At 42.0% G+C, this 18,425-nt stretch overlaps 1 protein-coding gene across 1 annotated transcript in view; it reads left to right on the top strand.

Annotated features, from left to right (window-relative positions):
- LOC125902129 (BMP/retinoic acid-inducible neural-specific protein 3-like) overlaps positions 1 to 18,150 on the top strand; it is a 39,459-nt gene extending 21,309 nt beyond the window's left edge. Inside the window, exons 5-8 of the mRNA XM_049598273.1 lie at positions 5,626 to 5,731; positions 5,813 to 6,049; positions 11,693 to 11,915; positions 16,846 to 18,150. Of these exons, the coding sequence (XP_049454230.1) occupies positions 5,626 to 5,731; positions 5,813 to 6,049; positions 11,693 to 11,915; positions 16,846 to 17,980 (1,701 nt within the window). The 3' untranslated portion in view covers positions 17,981 to 18,150. The remainder of the gene's footprint in view (positions 1 to 5,625; positions 5,732 to 5,812; positions 6,050 to 11,692; positions 11,916 to 16,845) is intronic.
- Positions 18,151 to 18,425: the final 275 nt, after the last annotated feature.

Below are 18,425 nucleotides of genomic sequence, written 5' to 3'. Positions count from 1 at the left end.
TTTTGTTTTATTAGATGCCACTAGGTTCAGGTTCAGGTTACTTTAATTATACCCGTAGGTATAATTGGACAAGGTTTTTTAAAATTCTTTTTAATGAGTGGGGGAAAAAAACGGTTGCTGCACCTTTTTTTATTGTTGCCAGGCAACCTCAGACAAACCTCCTTATAATAACCTACCCGTGTAATCGATCTACTGTTTATGTATTTTAGTTATTGATAGTAATTAGTATCTAGTTCCTAAAATGGTGCGGCAAAGGGTACTTACTGTAGCTCTGGTTAAGTAAATAATTTGTTTGGCACAGGGAAACGGAGATCTGTGTGGGTACATGAGACCCTACAATAGAGGTTGGATCATAGGGAGTACCACCAGTCAGTCCAGGAGCTTCTCCTCGATGGCGGCCGTTTCCAGGCATATTTAGGACGACTCAGAGGCAGTTTGACAACCTGCTGTCTATCGTCGGGCTGTATAGCTCTGGGTATCCAACAACCGCTACCACTATCTCCTCTATTGATTCAAACTGTTAACTTGTTGTCGTGACCACCACAGAAGGCCCGCCTCTCAAATCATTCGATTGGACAATGGGAAAAAAGATGATGAAAAAAATGTTTCTCCGCTTTGAGTTGAAGTTTTTTCAACAGGAGGAGTTCAGAGCGCTCCGGCAAAAATGCCACCAGCCTAGAGTGCAGAAACACAAGGGGCATCGCAACACAAAAATTACGAGCAAAAAGCTTCATTCATCAAAGTGTGTTCAAGCACTACACACTGACATAACGACCCTTCCTTCTTTTTTAGTTTCCTAGCCGATATGAGTGGTTCCCAACTGGTCCAGCCACAGAGTCCAGATTTCTCCTTGTAATTAGGTCCACACAGTTTAATATCTTCAGCGTCATACTTGCGTTTGGCCATGTCGTCGAGCTAGTTTGCTGTCTCTGTCAAGTAGCTGTCCATTAGTCATTCAACCTTTCGCAGGAACTTAGACTTCAAAATAAAAGCTATGCGCCAGAAATTCACTTACTTCACAATAAAGTGTGTTTTTTTTACAAACTTGACACGTTCACGAGTCACTTGCAGTCCATTCAGAGTGGAAACGCGACACACTTTTGGACCGCAACCCACGAGTTTGGAACCACTGCACTACACCACACTACACCACAACTTTTTCATTTCATTGCTTATGTTGTAAATGTTACATGTTTGGCATCAAAATATAGTTTAAAATATTATAAAATTATAAAATATAATTATAACTGAGGCGGCGCTAGCTAGCTCCAACCCAACCCAAGTGGTGCGCAGTACAGTAAACATACATATATGCATAACCAGTCAAAAATATTCTCCAGGATTGACCATTCATTGATTAACCGTTGACATCCCTGCTAGTAGGGCTTGATTGTAGCTTTAGAATAAATGTAATGGAGTGCTCCAGGAATGAGTCCTAAAACCCAGACATGAGTCAGCATGTTAGCACTCTCTGTTCCCTAATCTTGAAGTCAGTGGGTTTATTGAATGGTTAGATGCCTGAAATAAGGTCTGTGGTTTCACTGGGATTTTCACATTTTGTCCTGCAACATAACATACGTCAGTAAATACCCCACTCCTTAGTTTTGAAGCTTTCATGTGTCTTAAAAAGGCGGATGCTAACAAGTAGCTAAATGAGACTGAGCTTTACAGTCTCATTGTGCGACAGATTTTAAGTCATGCAACTGTAGTGTAGTTTGTTTATAGCCTAAGGTTAGCTTTTCATTTCTGGCAATTGCATTAAGGCTTAAAAACTCAGAGTGGTGGTTATTTCTGAGGATTATCTTGCTGAACAAAACAAATAAGTATCGTAAGCGTTTGTTGCCACAGAGCTTATTTTCTACACTAATTTGAAATCTAATGAAAAATCCCATTGGCATTTGGACTTGGGAACTGCTAACTTCCATGTCGGCCAACAGAAAAACATCATCCCTTAAGCACTCTATGGAGCAAACGTGCAACATTTCTCCCAGAAAGTGGGTAGAAGAGCATAAAATATATATACTTAAGGAAAGTACATGTACCTTAAAGTAATGGTGAGGTTCAGTGCTTCTTTCCACCACTTCCTGAGATTCAGTCACAGCACGTTAGCCGAGCAAAGTTTAAATTCATGACACTTTGGTAGCTCAACTTTAAGATAACATGCACTAATAAATCCTTTAATTCCAGCTCAGGGAATTTACTTCCATAACTTCTTTAATCAGGTGGGATTAAGAACAAATGCTTATTTGCAGAATTGGCCTGACACCAGGAGATTCACCTGTTGTAGCTGCAGGGGTGCCGCACATCTAGCTCTCCTGTTTTGCTCTCTTCCTCTCGCAGCTTATTGTTGCATAAAACTCATGTGCGCAGAAGGACCAGGGACCATTTGATTTGCATCAGACTGATAAATGTATTTGTTGAAGCAAATACATTTATCAGTCTGATGCAAATGTATTTGTTGAAGCAAGATGGTCAAACGTGTCTTTGCCAATCACCCATTACAGACTAATTGACTGACTGTTTTAAAGCAGTGGAAAACAATATTACAAGATACAAGGTCTCCGAGCCACCGCCTCCCCGGTGTCAAGCTTTAAAGAGGAGAGTGAAGAAGCAGAGCGGAGCAGCAGCCGTGCGTCCTGTACTATAAAACACCAATCATCCATTTTATCATCTGAAGTGGCCATTAGAGTGTACACATTAATCAGCCTGAGGGGCAAACGTAGATGCTAAAGTGAGTAGCCGCTGATGAAGACAAGTGCCCCATACCCCCCCCCTCTTCCAGAACTGAGAACGTGCTCCTCTGGTTATGCATCAGCTTGATGGATTAGAAATATCATTCCATTAATTTCCAGCAAGGCGGACTTCCATTCATTTGCCACTTTGCGGTGTGTGTGGAGTTCAGGCAGATTGAAGATAAGAGAGAGAGAAAGAGAGGGAGAGATGAATCCTACGTTTTATGAGAGATGTAAAGCAGCACCTGCGATACACGGCCATTCATTAAAATCACACACAATATTGAGGGTTCAGTGAGAAATGGAACGGGATGCTGAGCACAAACTTATGCTAATATGCAGTAAGTTATGTGTTTTTGTGTTTGTCAGAATTTCAAAGTTTAACATCAAAATAAATTACTGTTCGAAATAAGCCGAGGAGCGAATCAGTTTCAAGTTTTCCAGTCGCAGAGAGGTTGATTTCTTCTCTCAGATCAGAGCAAATTTATCTGTCTGAGAAAGCTTTCTAATTGAAGACCTTTTTAATATTACCTCGGTGACTCGCTGCATTCAAATTTCATTTGAGGCATAAAAAGCCTTTGATGAGTCTTTTTATGTTCTACTGTCCTTCTCTATTTGAAAATACACAAGAGAGATGAGTCAATATAGGTCATGTCAATGTGGCATGACAGATGACTGTCCCCACAGACTAAAATAATGCCTACCAAACACTACAAGACTTTGGGAAGACCTTTAAAAGACAAAAGTCTGACACCTGCTCACATCTAAAGACAAAGTAAATTTTAGTCACAGACAAAGATTTTGTAAAGACTGGAGATCTTGCGGCGTCAATATTTTCAAGACTACAATTCCTTTTGAGATTATTTCCTTTTCTTCTCCTGGTGGAAAATATTACACCAATCTCCCTTCAGGAAATATGACATATTAACAGTTCCTCTGCAAAAACACATAACTCCAGAAACACAGATAAAAGACATCATATGTCGACAGTATTCTTGACAATTCACCATCAGTACAATCCATAAAGATAAACTTTTGGATTTTGTCGCCTCAACTTACTACCACCCTCTGTTGTTTAGGTGCACTATTTTAGTTGGAGGAGATTTTGGGAATGGGAGGCAATTAAGATTAAGATTCCTCACTAAAATAAGTTCTGATTGGTGGATCAGATACACGCCAAATGAAACACTGACTCCACCAGTTCTCCCCATTTTCCATAGTCCAAGAGAACCAAGATGGTCTTGTTCATGGTCTTGTGCCTCCCCAGAGTCCCGTCCATGTTTACAGAGGACCTACAATACGATATATCCCGATACTTAGGTCACGATACGATATTATCACGATATGTTGAGTATTGCGATACAATATATTGCAATTTATTACTTTTTTCCAACTGCGATTTCCCCAAGGAAAACTTCGTCAACGTTTTACTTCATAAGAACAGTTTTCAGTCTGTTCATCTGACTTCAGTCATTTTTATTGCAGCAAAATGTGACACAAAGTAGACAGACTGACCAACACCATCACAAAACCTGTCAGAAATGCTGCATACACCTGACAAACTGAACTGTTGGCAGATTTAACGCCATCTGCGAGGCCAGATTAAGCGCGAGCCAAACATTTTACATGCATGTAGCGTGGCAACATCCATGTTAAAAGTATTGTCTGTTACATTCTCGTGCTGCATTTTGCAGGAGGTCGGTGATGTGTGCTCCAGTGTGACTTTCGTGTACTGCTCTAGTTTGAACAACATGAGACAGCGGTCGGCAGTTACTCTGTGAGATAATGTGCCGTTATAGTCACGTATGAATCCAGTGACCTTGAAGCCCAGGCGTCAAAAGTTAATGCCACCCGTCCTGCTGTACTGTCCCAAACCATTGGGACGGAGTCGCATACCTAGGCTCCAGTGTTTTTAGCATGTAACAAAAGCCTTTGTTTTCAACAGCTCTGTATGGACGCAGATCTTTGCACATGAAGTAGATGATAGACTGTGTTATTTTCTTCACTCTCTGAGTTGGATGGTAGGTTGATTTTCAGCAAAACGGGTTTAGCATTAGCTTGACCATCAGCAGCTAACACTATCTCTGGATGGTGGAGTGTGAGGTGAGCCCTCAGTATTCCCAGAGTATTTTAGTCTCACATGACACAGCTTGCAAACGGCGTGCGTCATATCCAAGTCCTCCTTTCCTCCCATGTCAAAATCCATTATATGTAAGTCCAGATGTTTGATTTAAACAAATATTCTGATTTCTTTCTCCAGTTCCTCCATCTTTGTTTTGATTAACTTCCTGCCAAATGCCACTGACTGAGACGTCTGCTTACCTCACCAGGAAAAAAAACATTAGCACCATCTAGTGGACTGATAAAGCAACTTAAAAATACAAAAGTTCTATTAAAACGTGTTTGCAAAAATTAATAATGTATATAATAAAAGTATCGAAATGTATTGATACAATATCCCCACGCAAAATATCGCGATACAATGCTGTATCGATTTTTCCCCCATCCATAATGTTTTCTGTCTACCTAGTTTGCTGCTTCTTGTTTGGTGCTAGAGGGAGCGCAGCTATTCAGTTTCACTATTTGCATGAGTCAATACTAAAACTTTGTTGTCATATCAAGACGAGATAAAGACTGACTTCAGAAAGCTCAGATCAATTTTATAACCACCTTACACCAACAGTAGAGTCAAGGGATGGCGCACCAACTGAAGTAAAACTCACATTATTTTATTCCAGAATTGGAAATATGTCTGTGTTAATGAAATCACTTGAAAGGTGGTTTGGTGTAAGGCTGGCTGTCTTGTTCTGTGTATTTAAAGAGAGGAGGCATCCAAACTCAAGAGCTGACAATTACAGAAAAAAACATTGACATTCTGTTGATTTCCTCGCAGGTGACTGAAACCAGAACTGGGCCACTTGGATGCAGCAACTATGACAATCTGGACACAGTCAGCTCCGTACTGGTTCACAGTCCAGAAAACAAGGTTCAGCTACAAGGTAAAACTGGCTAATAATTTCACAAAATTTATTTTCACAGGATCTCAGCCCATCTTCATTCAGTGTGCATTCCCTTCCCAGGGCTGCAGGTCATCCTACCTGGCTACTTGCAGAGCCGCTTCATTCAGGCAGCTCTCGACTACATCGGCTGTAAATCTGAGGGCCAGTTTGTGTGCCAGAGCAGGGACTGCTGGTGTGAGTGCAGCGCGGACTTCCCTCAGTGTAACTGTCCTCTCTCTGACCTGGACACTCTGGAAAGCAACCTGCTGCGCATCAGAGACACCTGGAGACTGACCAACCAGGAGTTTGAGGAATCCGGTGAGTCAGGGATTTTAATTCACTGTGACACACCAAAATGGAGCCTGAAAATGTCAGCTTGAATGGCGCTTTCAAAAACCCACACTTCTAAAATTCTCAGAATGCTGGACTTCAGAATTCAGGGATATTTCTGAATAATAAAAAAAGAATAAATTCAAACTTGGACTTAAGAGCCAGCGTGAAGAAAAACATGTTTTGTTTTTGTTCTAAATGCATTCTTGGCTGTTGAACACTGCCAGCTGCCAGGCGCTGAATCAAGAGACCTGTCAGTCATTGTGTCAAATCAAATGAGGCTTCTGGTGCTCTCTAGGTGCTCAGGGCTGCAGTGTGTGAAAATACACAGATATTTTTAAAGAGTCCATCTGTTCTCACCAAAGTGCTGTGAAGAATCACAATAGAAAGTGGAATTAAATACACAGTTCAACATTATCCAAAAATACGCATATTTGCCTCATCTCACTCGGATATGGGATTTATTCCCCCAAATCTTAGACTGTTACTTTGAAGTACTGTCAGTAATTTAAAGGTATACTATGCAGAAATTGTTGGTAACTGTTTGTAATCACAACATTCATACTTGGACCCCCCTGCCTACACTGCTTGTACATATGAATGAAAAGCCAATACTTTAGGAGGCTAACAACAGCCCCTCTCCCACTACACAAAAAAAACCACTGACACTCGCAAAAATCTGGCTTTTGTATGTAATGGGAAAGGTTACGATCAGTATTCACACACAAGTCAAATGACTCTGCTGTAGTCACGTGTATTTATCAGCTCTGGCTCCAACTGGCAATGATGGAAATACAACACCTGGGTGAAGGCACTAATTTTAGCCCCTTTACTGGTGAGATCTGTCTCCACCCAAGCAGCGCTCAAACATTGTTTCAAATAGGAATGTACGATATTGGATTTTGCCGATATCCAATATGCTGATATGTAACAACTCATTTGACCAATAACTGTTATCGTGATGGCCCACTAGCAGATGGAGACCTGAAATACAATACTTTTCAGTGTATTTAATATTCAGCCATTGTGCAAATTAAGAAATACCATTTTGGCCGATACTGATGGTTAATTTTAAAGCAGATACAAGCCAATAACGATGACATGCCGATATTCTCATGCATTCCAAGTTTCAAATATTGGAGGAAAAAATGAACTTCAGGCATTTATAGATGGAGCAGGAACAAATGCATTTGAATTAAGTTAAAAAGCCTTTATTCAAAAACATGGTGCTTATATTAAAAAACAGGTTTTCATCAGGGTGCTTTTCAATGGCTTTTTAACTTAATTCAAGTGCATTTGTTCCTGCTCCATGCATGAGTGCCTGAAGTTCATTTGTCCTTCCCATATGCCGACACTTTTCTTCAAGAGCTCTTGTGTTTTTCTTGAGTTTCATATGACACAAACAGCCCTCGAGCACACCATTACCTCGTTCTCCATTGTTTCAAACTAGTTTGCGCTGAGTTTGAAGGAGAGACTGGATAAATAAAAGATATATAAAAAAAAGTAACCAGCGTAACATTTTCCCTGACCTCCATGCTACTTTCTACTGTTTATTAACCTGTTTTCTGGTCTGTACGTGACACAGGCAAGCATGCTTGTCTACTGCAGAGCCATGTACATTACTCTAGTCTATTGGCAATGAAAAACGAGTCTGTAGCCTATTTTTAGTGAGTTTTTCTGTATTTAAAAACCTGCATATGCGCGCTAATTTGGATGTAAAAGGGTTATAAGCAAACCACTGGCACCTACAGCCTTGTTTCCACCCAGGAGTCTGGTTCAGTTCAGGTCATTACACATTAGAACAGTTATTTTGCTGTTTCAATTGTTAAAAGTTGTGGATGATATCAACAGAACTGCTCGTTTCATTCCATTTTTGCGTTACCCCTCTGTTAAGAGTCAAACAGAGAACAAACGTTGCTCTTTGTCTTCTCCTTTTTGTTAATGTGCTAAGTGGCTAGCTAGCATCTTGAATCTATCCTGTCTGTTTCCCTTGACAAACCAATTAGTACAGACTACTGCCACCTGCTGGTATGGAGAGTTATTTCCTCTCATACAGGCGCAAAATGTACATGCGAGTTGGGTGTTGGCTGTCTTTGCAGTGTGTTCAAGTGCAACATTTTGGCTGAGACTTATATTGTGTTCACACCAGATGCGAATAAGACACTTTGCGTGAGTGGGCTGCATGTAAAGTCAATGTAAAGATGTCAGTAGACCCAAATTCCTGCCAGGCAGCGCTATGGACTGCACAAGAATGACGCGAAATACATGAATTAAATGGTCTGAATGAAACAAGTAGCGCCATTTTGCATCATACACTTATTCGCGAGAGTTAAAAAATCTGAACTTCAGTGATGAATTTGCGCTGCAATAGCCAATCAGCGTGGTGTGAACACAACATTAGGGGATGTGAAACGTTGCAACAGTCAGCCTTTGTCGTCACTAGTTCTGTAATGTTGGTTGGCAGAGGGCAGAGTCTGTGCAGCTAAATACACCACCAGACACTTGGTCATATCTGATAATTGATTACTTTTGTATGAGTCTATAGATTGTTTTTTTGTATCTTGCATCGTATATCTCTAAAATAATATCTTTAATATATACTTATAATAATGTATTCTGCAAATATGCTGTCTACATAAAAGGGTATGAAACATACAAAAAATAAATGAAAAAAGATGATAAAAGGGAAAAAATATGAATATGAAATCATAATGATGTTGAACTACTCCACTTCAGTATTGAGCTAACCACTACAGCTGGAGCACCACTGAGCTTATCATCATGGATGGTGAATGTAACTCTGCACCACTGTGGAGCTCTTTCATTGATTGTATGTCATTGATTGAGAGGCCTGGTGTATAAGAGCACACTGTATTCCCCTCATTCATGGCTCTTATAGTCATTTCAGCTCTGCGCTCTTGAAAAGGGCGTCTACACACTTAAATGGACCAACAGTTACACAAAGGCTGGACTGCATCCAAGCATCTAATAATATATTATTGCATTAATTTTGAGACAGTGCTATAATTACCATAAACACACCATACCAGGAGATTAGTCGCCCCGACTGGCATTTACACAGCAATTTACGCAGATATTGCAGCTCTGATTGATTGTTTGTGGCACAAATCGGGAAGAGGAACCTGCTGTTAGAAGAGGCAAAGTTTGTATGGCTATACTATTACAGTATCATGGCAGGATGTATTGATGTTTGTAGAAAGCTCCTGTGACACAAACCCCTGTGGTGCTCATACTGAGTGTTTCAGGTTTGTGTCAGTTTTTTATTTTAAAGGGGCAGTTCACCCCAAACTCAAAACTACACATTTTCCTCTCTTACCTGTAGTGCTGATTATCAATCTAGATTATTTTAGTGCGAGTTGCAGAGTGTTGGAGATATCAGCCGTAGAGATGTCTGCCTTCTCTACAATATAATGGAACTAGATGGCACTCAGCTTGTGGAGCTCAAAGTGCCAAAAAATACATTTGAAAAACTCAACAGCAATGTCTCTTTCCAGAAATCATGACCTGGTTACTCAAGATAATCCACAGACCTAGTTGTGAGCAGTTTCATGTAGGAACTATTTTCTGTCTACCAAACTATACCTGCCAACTGTATCACCACGTAGAAGAAAGTGTGCATCTATTCACAGATGAAAAGCTCCTGCCTGTGACAGAATGAGATGTTATTATTAATGGCGTCCTCCTCAGCTGAACTGTAACCTTAGCTAGTTGCATACTTGCTTCTGCACATTAATACGGTTGTGTTAGACTTCCTCGCTGCCCATCATTTTGACAGACAGGGTTGTATAATTGCATCATAGTCTATCATTACCAGTCACTTTAATTTCCATTTTTAATGATAATGAGACATATTTAACAGCATTTAATTATCAATCATTCATTTTTAATTTGTAATAATTAATATGTAGAACAAGCTATTAAATTGTCCATTTATATGGAGTGGTGTGATTTGTTTGAATACTGGAGCGCACCTATGAGGCATGTGCATGCATGCAAGTTGTGGCTCATTCTGAAGGTTATGTAACAACGGTTCCTGATATAGGAACGACCCTGATTCCTGTCCCTGTGGGTGGTGGGCCCATAGGCTAGTGGCAACAGGTAACTTGTTCTGGCTAAGCCCGGCCCGGCCCGGCCACCAGTCAGTCGCTGGCAAGTTCCACCCCCAGGTCTGGCTCCAGGGTGGCGCCCCGGTATCCCCACACCGGACAAGGTACTCAGTGTCCGAAAGTCATCAGGGTCTTAATGAATCGCTCAATGTCTGGCCCTTCCCCTGGGACCACTTTGCCTTAGGAGACCCTACCAGAGGATATTAGCCCTGGACAACACATCTCCCATGGGGACTTGCAAACCCCTCCACCAGGTTAAGGTGGCAATTCTCTCAGGAGGGCTCAGTAACTAGACCCTCATCCCTCCTACCAGTGGGACGTGCCACACTGGCAGGAGGGATGAGGGTCTAGTTACTGAAATGTCGCAATGAATTTATTGTTTTTGCAAGTCAGACAATTAGCGGGAGTTTGTCAACAAGTTGCAACAAAATGTTTTTTGTCGCTGACTAAATTTCTTTTAATAGCAGATAGAGCAGGCATCCATATGTGAAGGTTATGTCCTTGCTACAGCAGCCGCAGGTTTATTTCCAGGTTGCGGCCCTTTGCTGCATGTCATCCCCCCTCTCTCCCCCATCACACTTAGACTATCATATCAAATCCAATGAAGGCAAAAAAAAAAGGCCAAAATGTGAGCTAAAAAAATAAATAAATACATAATGACGGAAACATCGAAAGGCCATCCCTCATCCCTCTCCTATGCAGCTGTTATGAAATAGATGTGTGAAGTACTCTTTTGTTCTGGAAAATATTTGGTTAACATGAACTCTGGTTCCTATAGATTATCTTGAGTAACTGGGTCATGATTTCTGCAAAGAGACATTGCTGTTAAGTGTGTTTTTGATGCTTTGAGCACCCCAAGCCATGTGGCATCTCGTTTCATTATATTCGAAGGAAGGCTCTTCCCTTTAATTCAGCCTGTTCAAATTAAAAGGAATGTATGAAGATAGTGACAGAGACTGGAATGCTTTAATGTGTGCACGTATGTGAAATAATTTGTACCGGATGAAACACAGATGTGTCACCGTTAGAAAAGTTTCCTCTTGTATCAGAAAATGTCAGGCAACTTTTCAGACTCACATCATTTTTTGTTATGTTTGACACATGTGATTTAAGTCACTGTGCCTGTCCCTCCCTACTTCACATTTTTGAAAGCAGGAATAGCAATTTTGCTTTCAGTGTCACTCATGCCTAATTAGAGACCAGTTGCTTTGATGGTGTATAGTACTGCAAGCAGGTAACAGGTGGTGATTAACATATATTTCTTTTCACAGAAACAAAATATGAAAGGAGTTTGTTTTCTGACATGCTCATGAGATCAGCATTCCTTCCTCCAAAGAAAATCAAAACAGGCTTTCTTGGCATGTTGCAGCTGTTATTTCTCCTCTTGAGCTGTTTGCTTTTCTGGGACAAACAATGAGGAGTCGACAGTTTTTTGGGATATTGTTACCCTGCGGCTCATAGCCACAGGCAGAGTTTACTTATTCATGTTCTTTTTCCCTACCAGAGGAGTTCCAAAGCTTTGTTGGGAAACTGCCAACCCATTACGCTGTAAACACATCTGTCGTGGAACACATGTGGAGGACGGATGCCAGCCTGCTCCAGCGCTACAAGCAGCTTGAGACCAGTAGCGCCCAGCTTTTCACCAAAGCTCGCCGCACCGCTAACAAGCTCTTCGGCCTCAGCAAGAGGTGCCGGAAACAGCCCAAAATAGTCCTGCAGAGGCCGAGGTAAGAGGCAAGGCGAGAACAAGAGAGGAGAATATTTATACTGCAGCCTGTTAACCCAAGGTGCTCCCCAAAACTTATAATTATGAAAATGATTTATGCGCCGGGCGCTGGGAGAAAGCAGCAGAGCGGGACGGTACTTATTAGAAGGCACTTGAGGAAAAGTAGTTGTGGAGTGAGGTGAAAAGTGCTGACAGGAGCAAAGCTGCTCCTCTGTTCCACCCGGGGGAAAGACAAACGGGATCATGTTTGGCCAAAGAGACGCATTTCACTGTCTGCAGGTTTGAACAGCATCACAATCAATCCAGCGCCTTAAAAATCCTCATATAATAATCCATTTATTTTAACCGAATCACATCCAGGAATTTAAGCTGCCGTGGCCAGTAATACATGACGACTTTGCTTATATTTATGACTGTATTTTTTTTTTTACTGTTACAGCTGCTGCTTCAGCAGCACTCCCACCTGGATACTCTATTTTAGCAGTCTATCAGAGACCACTGTGGTCATAACTTCACTCAGATTTATGTCTCTCTCATGTGCACTCTATGTTGATAGCTATTTCTGGCAGGGAAATTAACTAAATGACACAATCCATCAGCTCACTAGTCAAGTGCAGGCACTGCCTCCTCAGTCCACAATCCAATTACACGTCTTTATCACACCCCCTCTGCTTGTAAAAAAGAATTCAATAGCGGTTTAGGGTCAGTGGTTAAGTCTGTTTTTTTGTTTGTTTTTTTTGTCCATATAAAACTGAGTATTTGTGGTTTTCATTTTCTCATCGTAATTGTATTTTTAAAGCGTGGTATGTAACCCTGGAGAAAGGGAGTTGATTGTTAAGTCTCATTCCCAGGTCGTCAAATACTGACACTTTGGTTTGGTGATTTGATCTGACTACCATACACAAAGTGTCCTCATACAGTGGGTCGTATATTATCCAATAAATTAGCGCCCCATGAATGTCATCATCACTATGGCTGTACCTGACTCAGAATTAAGCCAGTCGAATCAGATTTGGCTGTTCAAAACCAAAATTCGATTATTCGTTATTTTTTTCCCATATAGTGTTTGAGAGTTTAAACAGGGTTCAGCAGAATGTTCAATGTGACAGTGACCTTCACGTAATATAATAAACAAGCTTTCTACGCTAACGACTGATCAGAAATGTGGAACAACCAGGCCCCCAGGAACTGTGCCGGGCTTTGAAGCCAATTTCTATAGTGGCCAAACAATGGTACTACAATTTCCGGGGTCTGTCATGTGATGCCACTGGGCCCAGAAAGACTTCTTCCCAAAGACTTACATAAAGAAAGAGACATCTATAAATCCGTGGATACGTTTTTTTGAGTGTCACAACCCCATCAACATGACTCATTCCACTGTCAAGATTTAATCTGTTTGGTCCGAGAACATTTCTAAAGTTTAAAAGAGCTGCGAAATTGATTTATTTTGCCCCCATACAAGTTAGCGAAGCCAGAAACTGGAAGTCAGCCGTTCGGCCGACAGAAGCTGGCCTCGAAGCCACACTCAGCTGCCGTAAGTCCCTCAGGCGCCTGCTCTATGGCCCCAATGATGTGATAGCAGTGCCGATTATCTGGGTAATTTCATACTGCAGAAATAGAGCAATTTTGGCTTCATGTGCCACTGAGCAACTTTCAGAAGAATGAACAAGGCCCACCGCCAATGCTGTATCCAGGTCTCTTATTACATCAATGGCAACAACATCTTTTGCCAACACTAGATATCAAACAAAAGCCAGGGGCGGTATCTGTGAGGTGTAAATTCACCACTTCTACACAGAAGGCGGAAGATAACCTCTCCTCCTACGGGCAGCTTGCCTCTGTGTCTGCAGCTGTCTGTATCAAAGAGCAGCGTGAAAGTGAGGAGCGCTCACTCTGCAGCTGAATTTGGGGACCAAAGTGTCTCCAGAAGTACACTGCACACTAAATGATCAAAAAATACATTAAAAAAAAGGGAAAGGACTGCTCAACTTGAAGGAATTTCAGTCGACTGAGGGGTCTTCGCCTGATGTTTCAAATCTTCCACTTAGTGGGGACAGCCCTAGTTGTCATGTTACGTACTTAACATAAAGTTACATACTTGGCGTAAAGTTATGTAGGTTAAGTTTAGGCAAGTAAAGTTACATAGGTTAGGTTTAGATGGTTTAGGTTGGGTGTTGTTGCGTTATGTACTTCACATAAAATTACACACATTACGTACAGTAAGGTTTAGGCAAATAAAGATATGTGGGTTAGGTTCAGGAAAAGAAAATGGGTCCCTTAAAATAACTCAGTTCACTTGGTTTCACATGGTTATTGAGCACTGATTTCCTGGAAAAAAATTGTCTGTTTTTCATATGATATCCTTACAAATAAGCATCCCACGAATTACCATCCCAAGAATGGCGTCATCACGTCAACGTATGAACTGAAGATTTCATAGGTTAGGTCTAGGCAAGTAAGGTTACGTAGGCTGGGTTTAAAGTTAAGTTGTGTATGTTGGGTTAAGGAAAAGAAACATGGTGACAATGTAGCCTAAAATAACTCAAAGGTTTCACATGGCACATGAACACTAGTCTCCTGGGGCAAAGTCATGTTCTTGTTTGACCCATCCACCCCAACCTGCCTCATTAGGAAGACTTTTGCTCTTTATATTACTTTCCTCTTTACTCTTGCCAGTACATTGGTCATGTGATCACAGCCTTCCCGATTAGTGGGTTATACACACATTACTGGCTCATGATTACATTATTTACGAATTGTGGTGCATTACTTTTCATAGTTATACAGTACAGGCCAAAAGTTTGGACACACCTTCTCATTCAATGCGTTTTCTTTATTTTCATGACTATTTACATTGTAGATTCTCACTGAAGGCATCAAAACTATGAATGAACACATGTGGAGTTATGTACTTAACAAAAAAAGGTGAAATAACTGAAAACATGTTTTATATTCTAGTTTCTTCAAAATAGCCACCCTTTGCTCTGATTACTGCTTTGCACACTCTTGGCATTCTCTCCATGAGCTTCAAGAGGTAGTCACCTGAAATGGTTTCCACTTCACAGGTGTGCCTTATCAGGGTTAATTAGCGGAATTTCTTGCTTTATCAATGGGGTTGGGACCATCAGTTGTGTTGTGCAGAAGTCAGGTTAATACACAGCCGACAGCCCTATTGGACAACTGTTAAAATTCATATTATGGCAAGAACCAATCAGCTAACTAAAGAAAAACGAGTGGCCATCATTACTTTAAGAAATGAAGGTCAGTCAGTCCGGAAAATTGCAAAAACTTTAAATGTGTCCCCAAGTGGAGTCGCAAAAACCATCAAGCGCTACAATGAAACTGGCACACATGAGGACCGAGCCAGGAAAGGAAGACCAAGAGTCACCTCTGCTTCTGAGGATAAGTTCATCCGAGTCACCAGCCTCAGAAATCGCAAGTTAACAGCAGCTCAGATCAGAGACCAGATGAATGCCACACAGAGTTCTAGCAGCAGACCCATCTCTAGAACAACTGTTAAGAGGAGACTGCGCGAATCAGGCCTTCATGGTCAAATAGCTGCTAGGAAACCACTGCTAAGGAGAGGCAACAAGCAGAAGAGATTTGTTTGGGCCAAGAAACACAAGGAATGGACATTAGACCAGTGGAAATCTGTGCTTTGGTCTGATGAGTCCAAATTTGAGATCTTTGGTTCCAACCGCCGTGTCTTTGTGAGACGCAGAAAAGGTGAACGGATGGATTCCACATGCCTGGTGCCCACTGTGAAGCATGGAGGAGGAGGTGTGATGGTGTGGGGGTGTTTTGCTGGTGACACTGTTGGGGATTTATTCAAAATTGAAGGCACACTGAACCAGCATGGCTATCACAGCATCCTGCAGCGACATGCCACCCCATCCGGTTTGCGTTTAGTTGGACGATCATTTATTTTTCAACAGGACAATGACCCCAAACACACCTCCAGGCTGTGTAAGGGCTATTTGACCAAGAAGGAGAGTGATGGAGTGCTGCGGCAGATGACCTGGCCTCCACAGTCACCGGACCTGAACCCAATCGAGATGGTTTGGGGTGAGCTGGACCGCAGAGTGAAGGCAAAGGGGCCAACAAGTGCTAAACACCTCTGGGAACTCCTTCAAGACTGTTGGAAAACCATTTCAGGTGACTACCTCTTGAAGCTCATGGAGAGAATGCCAAGAGTGTGCAAAGCAGTAATCAGAGCAAAGGGTGGCTATTTTGAAGAAACTAGAATATAAAACATGTTTTCAGTTATTTCACCTTTTTTTGTTAAGTACATAACTCCACATGTGTTCATTCATAGTTTTGATGCCTTCAGTGAGAATCTACAATGTAAATAGTCATGAAAATAAAGAAAACACATTGAATGAGAAGGTGTGTCCAAACTTTTGGCCTGTACTGTATATGCAAATAGTGCATGAGAACAACCTGACCCAAAGCACCGGTATTTGACAACATGAGAATGAAACTCCAGAGTTACATAGAGCACCTTGACTATGATTTCATTGGGCTGTATCTGCTGTAAAATTAGTATAAACCTGAAACAAAAGAAGACACAGTAAGAAGAAAATAAGTATATATGTGCATCTTTTTGTATGTGTGTCATCCCCACCCATCTGCACTACAGAGGGGGAATTCAGTAGATTAAAATATTCATTTTGATCTGATTTTTTTCTTCTGGAACTCCAGCTGAGTCGGAGTTTGACTAAAATTGTTTTTGCCGCACATCAAAACAACACATATTTTTTGTGAAAGACAGGATTAATCTTCATGGTCAAAATATTTCCTTCATTGCATATTCACAAAAAACAATGACAAACACTCAAAGAAACAAATATGAATCACTCTGTAATAGCCAATACAGAAGCGTCGTGTCTGTAAACCTGAAGTGTTTAACACAGCTGTCATCTCGTCCTCAGGCCTCTGCACTTCTGGCTGAGCTACGCCCTCTCCATTTTATACTGCAGTGAGAACAACCAGGTTGGTGCTTACAGTGATGAGAGCCGCAGCTGCTCCTGCCCCTACAACCATCCACCTTGTCAAGGCCTCATTCCCTGCTCTGTGGGCGACGGTGTCCGCTGCGCCTCCTGTTCCACAGAGAACAGGACACGATGCTCCAGCTGCAACCTCGGTTTCACCCTGACCCAGGGAGCCTGTCGGCCCGCTGTTCCCGACCCTACGGACCCCTACCTGGGCTTAGAGAGTGACCGAGACCTGCAGGATCTGGAGCTGCGCTACCTGCTCCAGCGGCGAGACCCACGCATCGCTCTGCATGCTGTGTTTGTGAGCAATGATGTGCGTGTAAACACTTGGTTTGACCCGTCCTGGAGGAAAAGAATGCTGCTCACCCTCAAGAGCAATCGAGTGAAGTCCAATCGCGTTCATATGCTCCTTGGACTCGCCCTTCAGTTTTGCCTCACCAGAAACAGCACTTTGGAGCCGGCGTTGTCTCTGTTTGTGAATCCCTTCGGGGGCAGCCATTCAGAGAGCTGGACCATGCCTATAGGTCAGCACGGATACCCAGACTGGGAGCGAACCAAGCTGGATATCCCCCTGGACTGCTATAATTGGACTTTAACTCTAGGAAACAGATGGAAAAGCTTTTTTGAGACAGTTCATTTCTACCTGAGGAGTCGTATCAGGGACCCCGTGGGAGTGACAGGAGGAAACAAGAACATGACGGTGTACTATGAGCCTCTGGAGGCAACAGAGCCGTCTAACAACATCGGCTACATGAAAGTGAACAGCATGCAGCTGTTCGGATACAGCGTGCACTTTGACCCCGAGGCGATCCAGGACCTGATTCTGCAGATAGACTACCCGTACACTCAGGGATCACAGGACTCGGCCCTGCTGCAGCTGGTGGAGCTGCGCTACAGGGTTAACCGCCTCTCGCCTCCAGGGGCCCCTCACGTGGATCTGTTCGCCTGTCTGCTGCGCCACAGACTCAAACTGTCCAGTGCAGACGTGACCAGGATACTCACTGCCCTGCAAGCTTTCAGTGCCAGACAACCAAACTACGTGGAGTACGAGGCAAACAAACTGTGTAGTTAAAGGCCACTATTTGATGTTTTGTACTATTTCCTTGCCACAGACAGGCCTGTATCCTTTGTCAGCTGGATCCATTTGTGTCAAGTGTGTGGTTTGTTGTTCAAGGCTTTGTTGTACATACACTATGTGCAATTAAATTTGATGTTTTCATAATTTCAGTGTAGTTTTATGGATTAAAGCCCCTAAAAACTTGGTTTCAGATCTTAAGTATTTCACTTTAATATTAAAAATTTGTGACAAAATAAGCAACATTGAAATTGTCACTTCATACACACAGTAGTACCTGAGACAGATACAAAAAAACAAGAAATTTCCCTCCTCCTCCTATTGCCTCTAGTGGCATTTTTTAGATCTACCATGGCCCATGTAAAAGGGATGCACAACACTGGATTTTTTTTGCCATATTCCAGTATGCCAATATGTAACTTATTTGTCCAATAACCAATAC

Source organism: Epinephelus fuscoguttatus, linkage group LG15 (assembly GCF_011397635.1).
Source record: "Epinephelus fuscoguttatus linkage group LG15, E.fuscoguttatus.final_Chr_v1".
Classification (NCBI taxonomy): domain Eukaryota; kingdom Metazoa; phylum Chordata; class Actinopteri; order Perciformes; family Serranidae; genus Epinephelus; species Epinephelus fuscoguttatus.
Note: the sequence above shows the minus strand (reverse complement) of the source record. Positions and strands in the feature narration are given on the sequence as shown.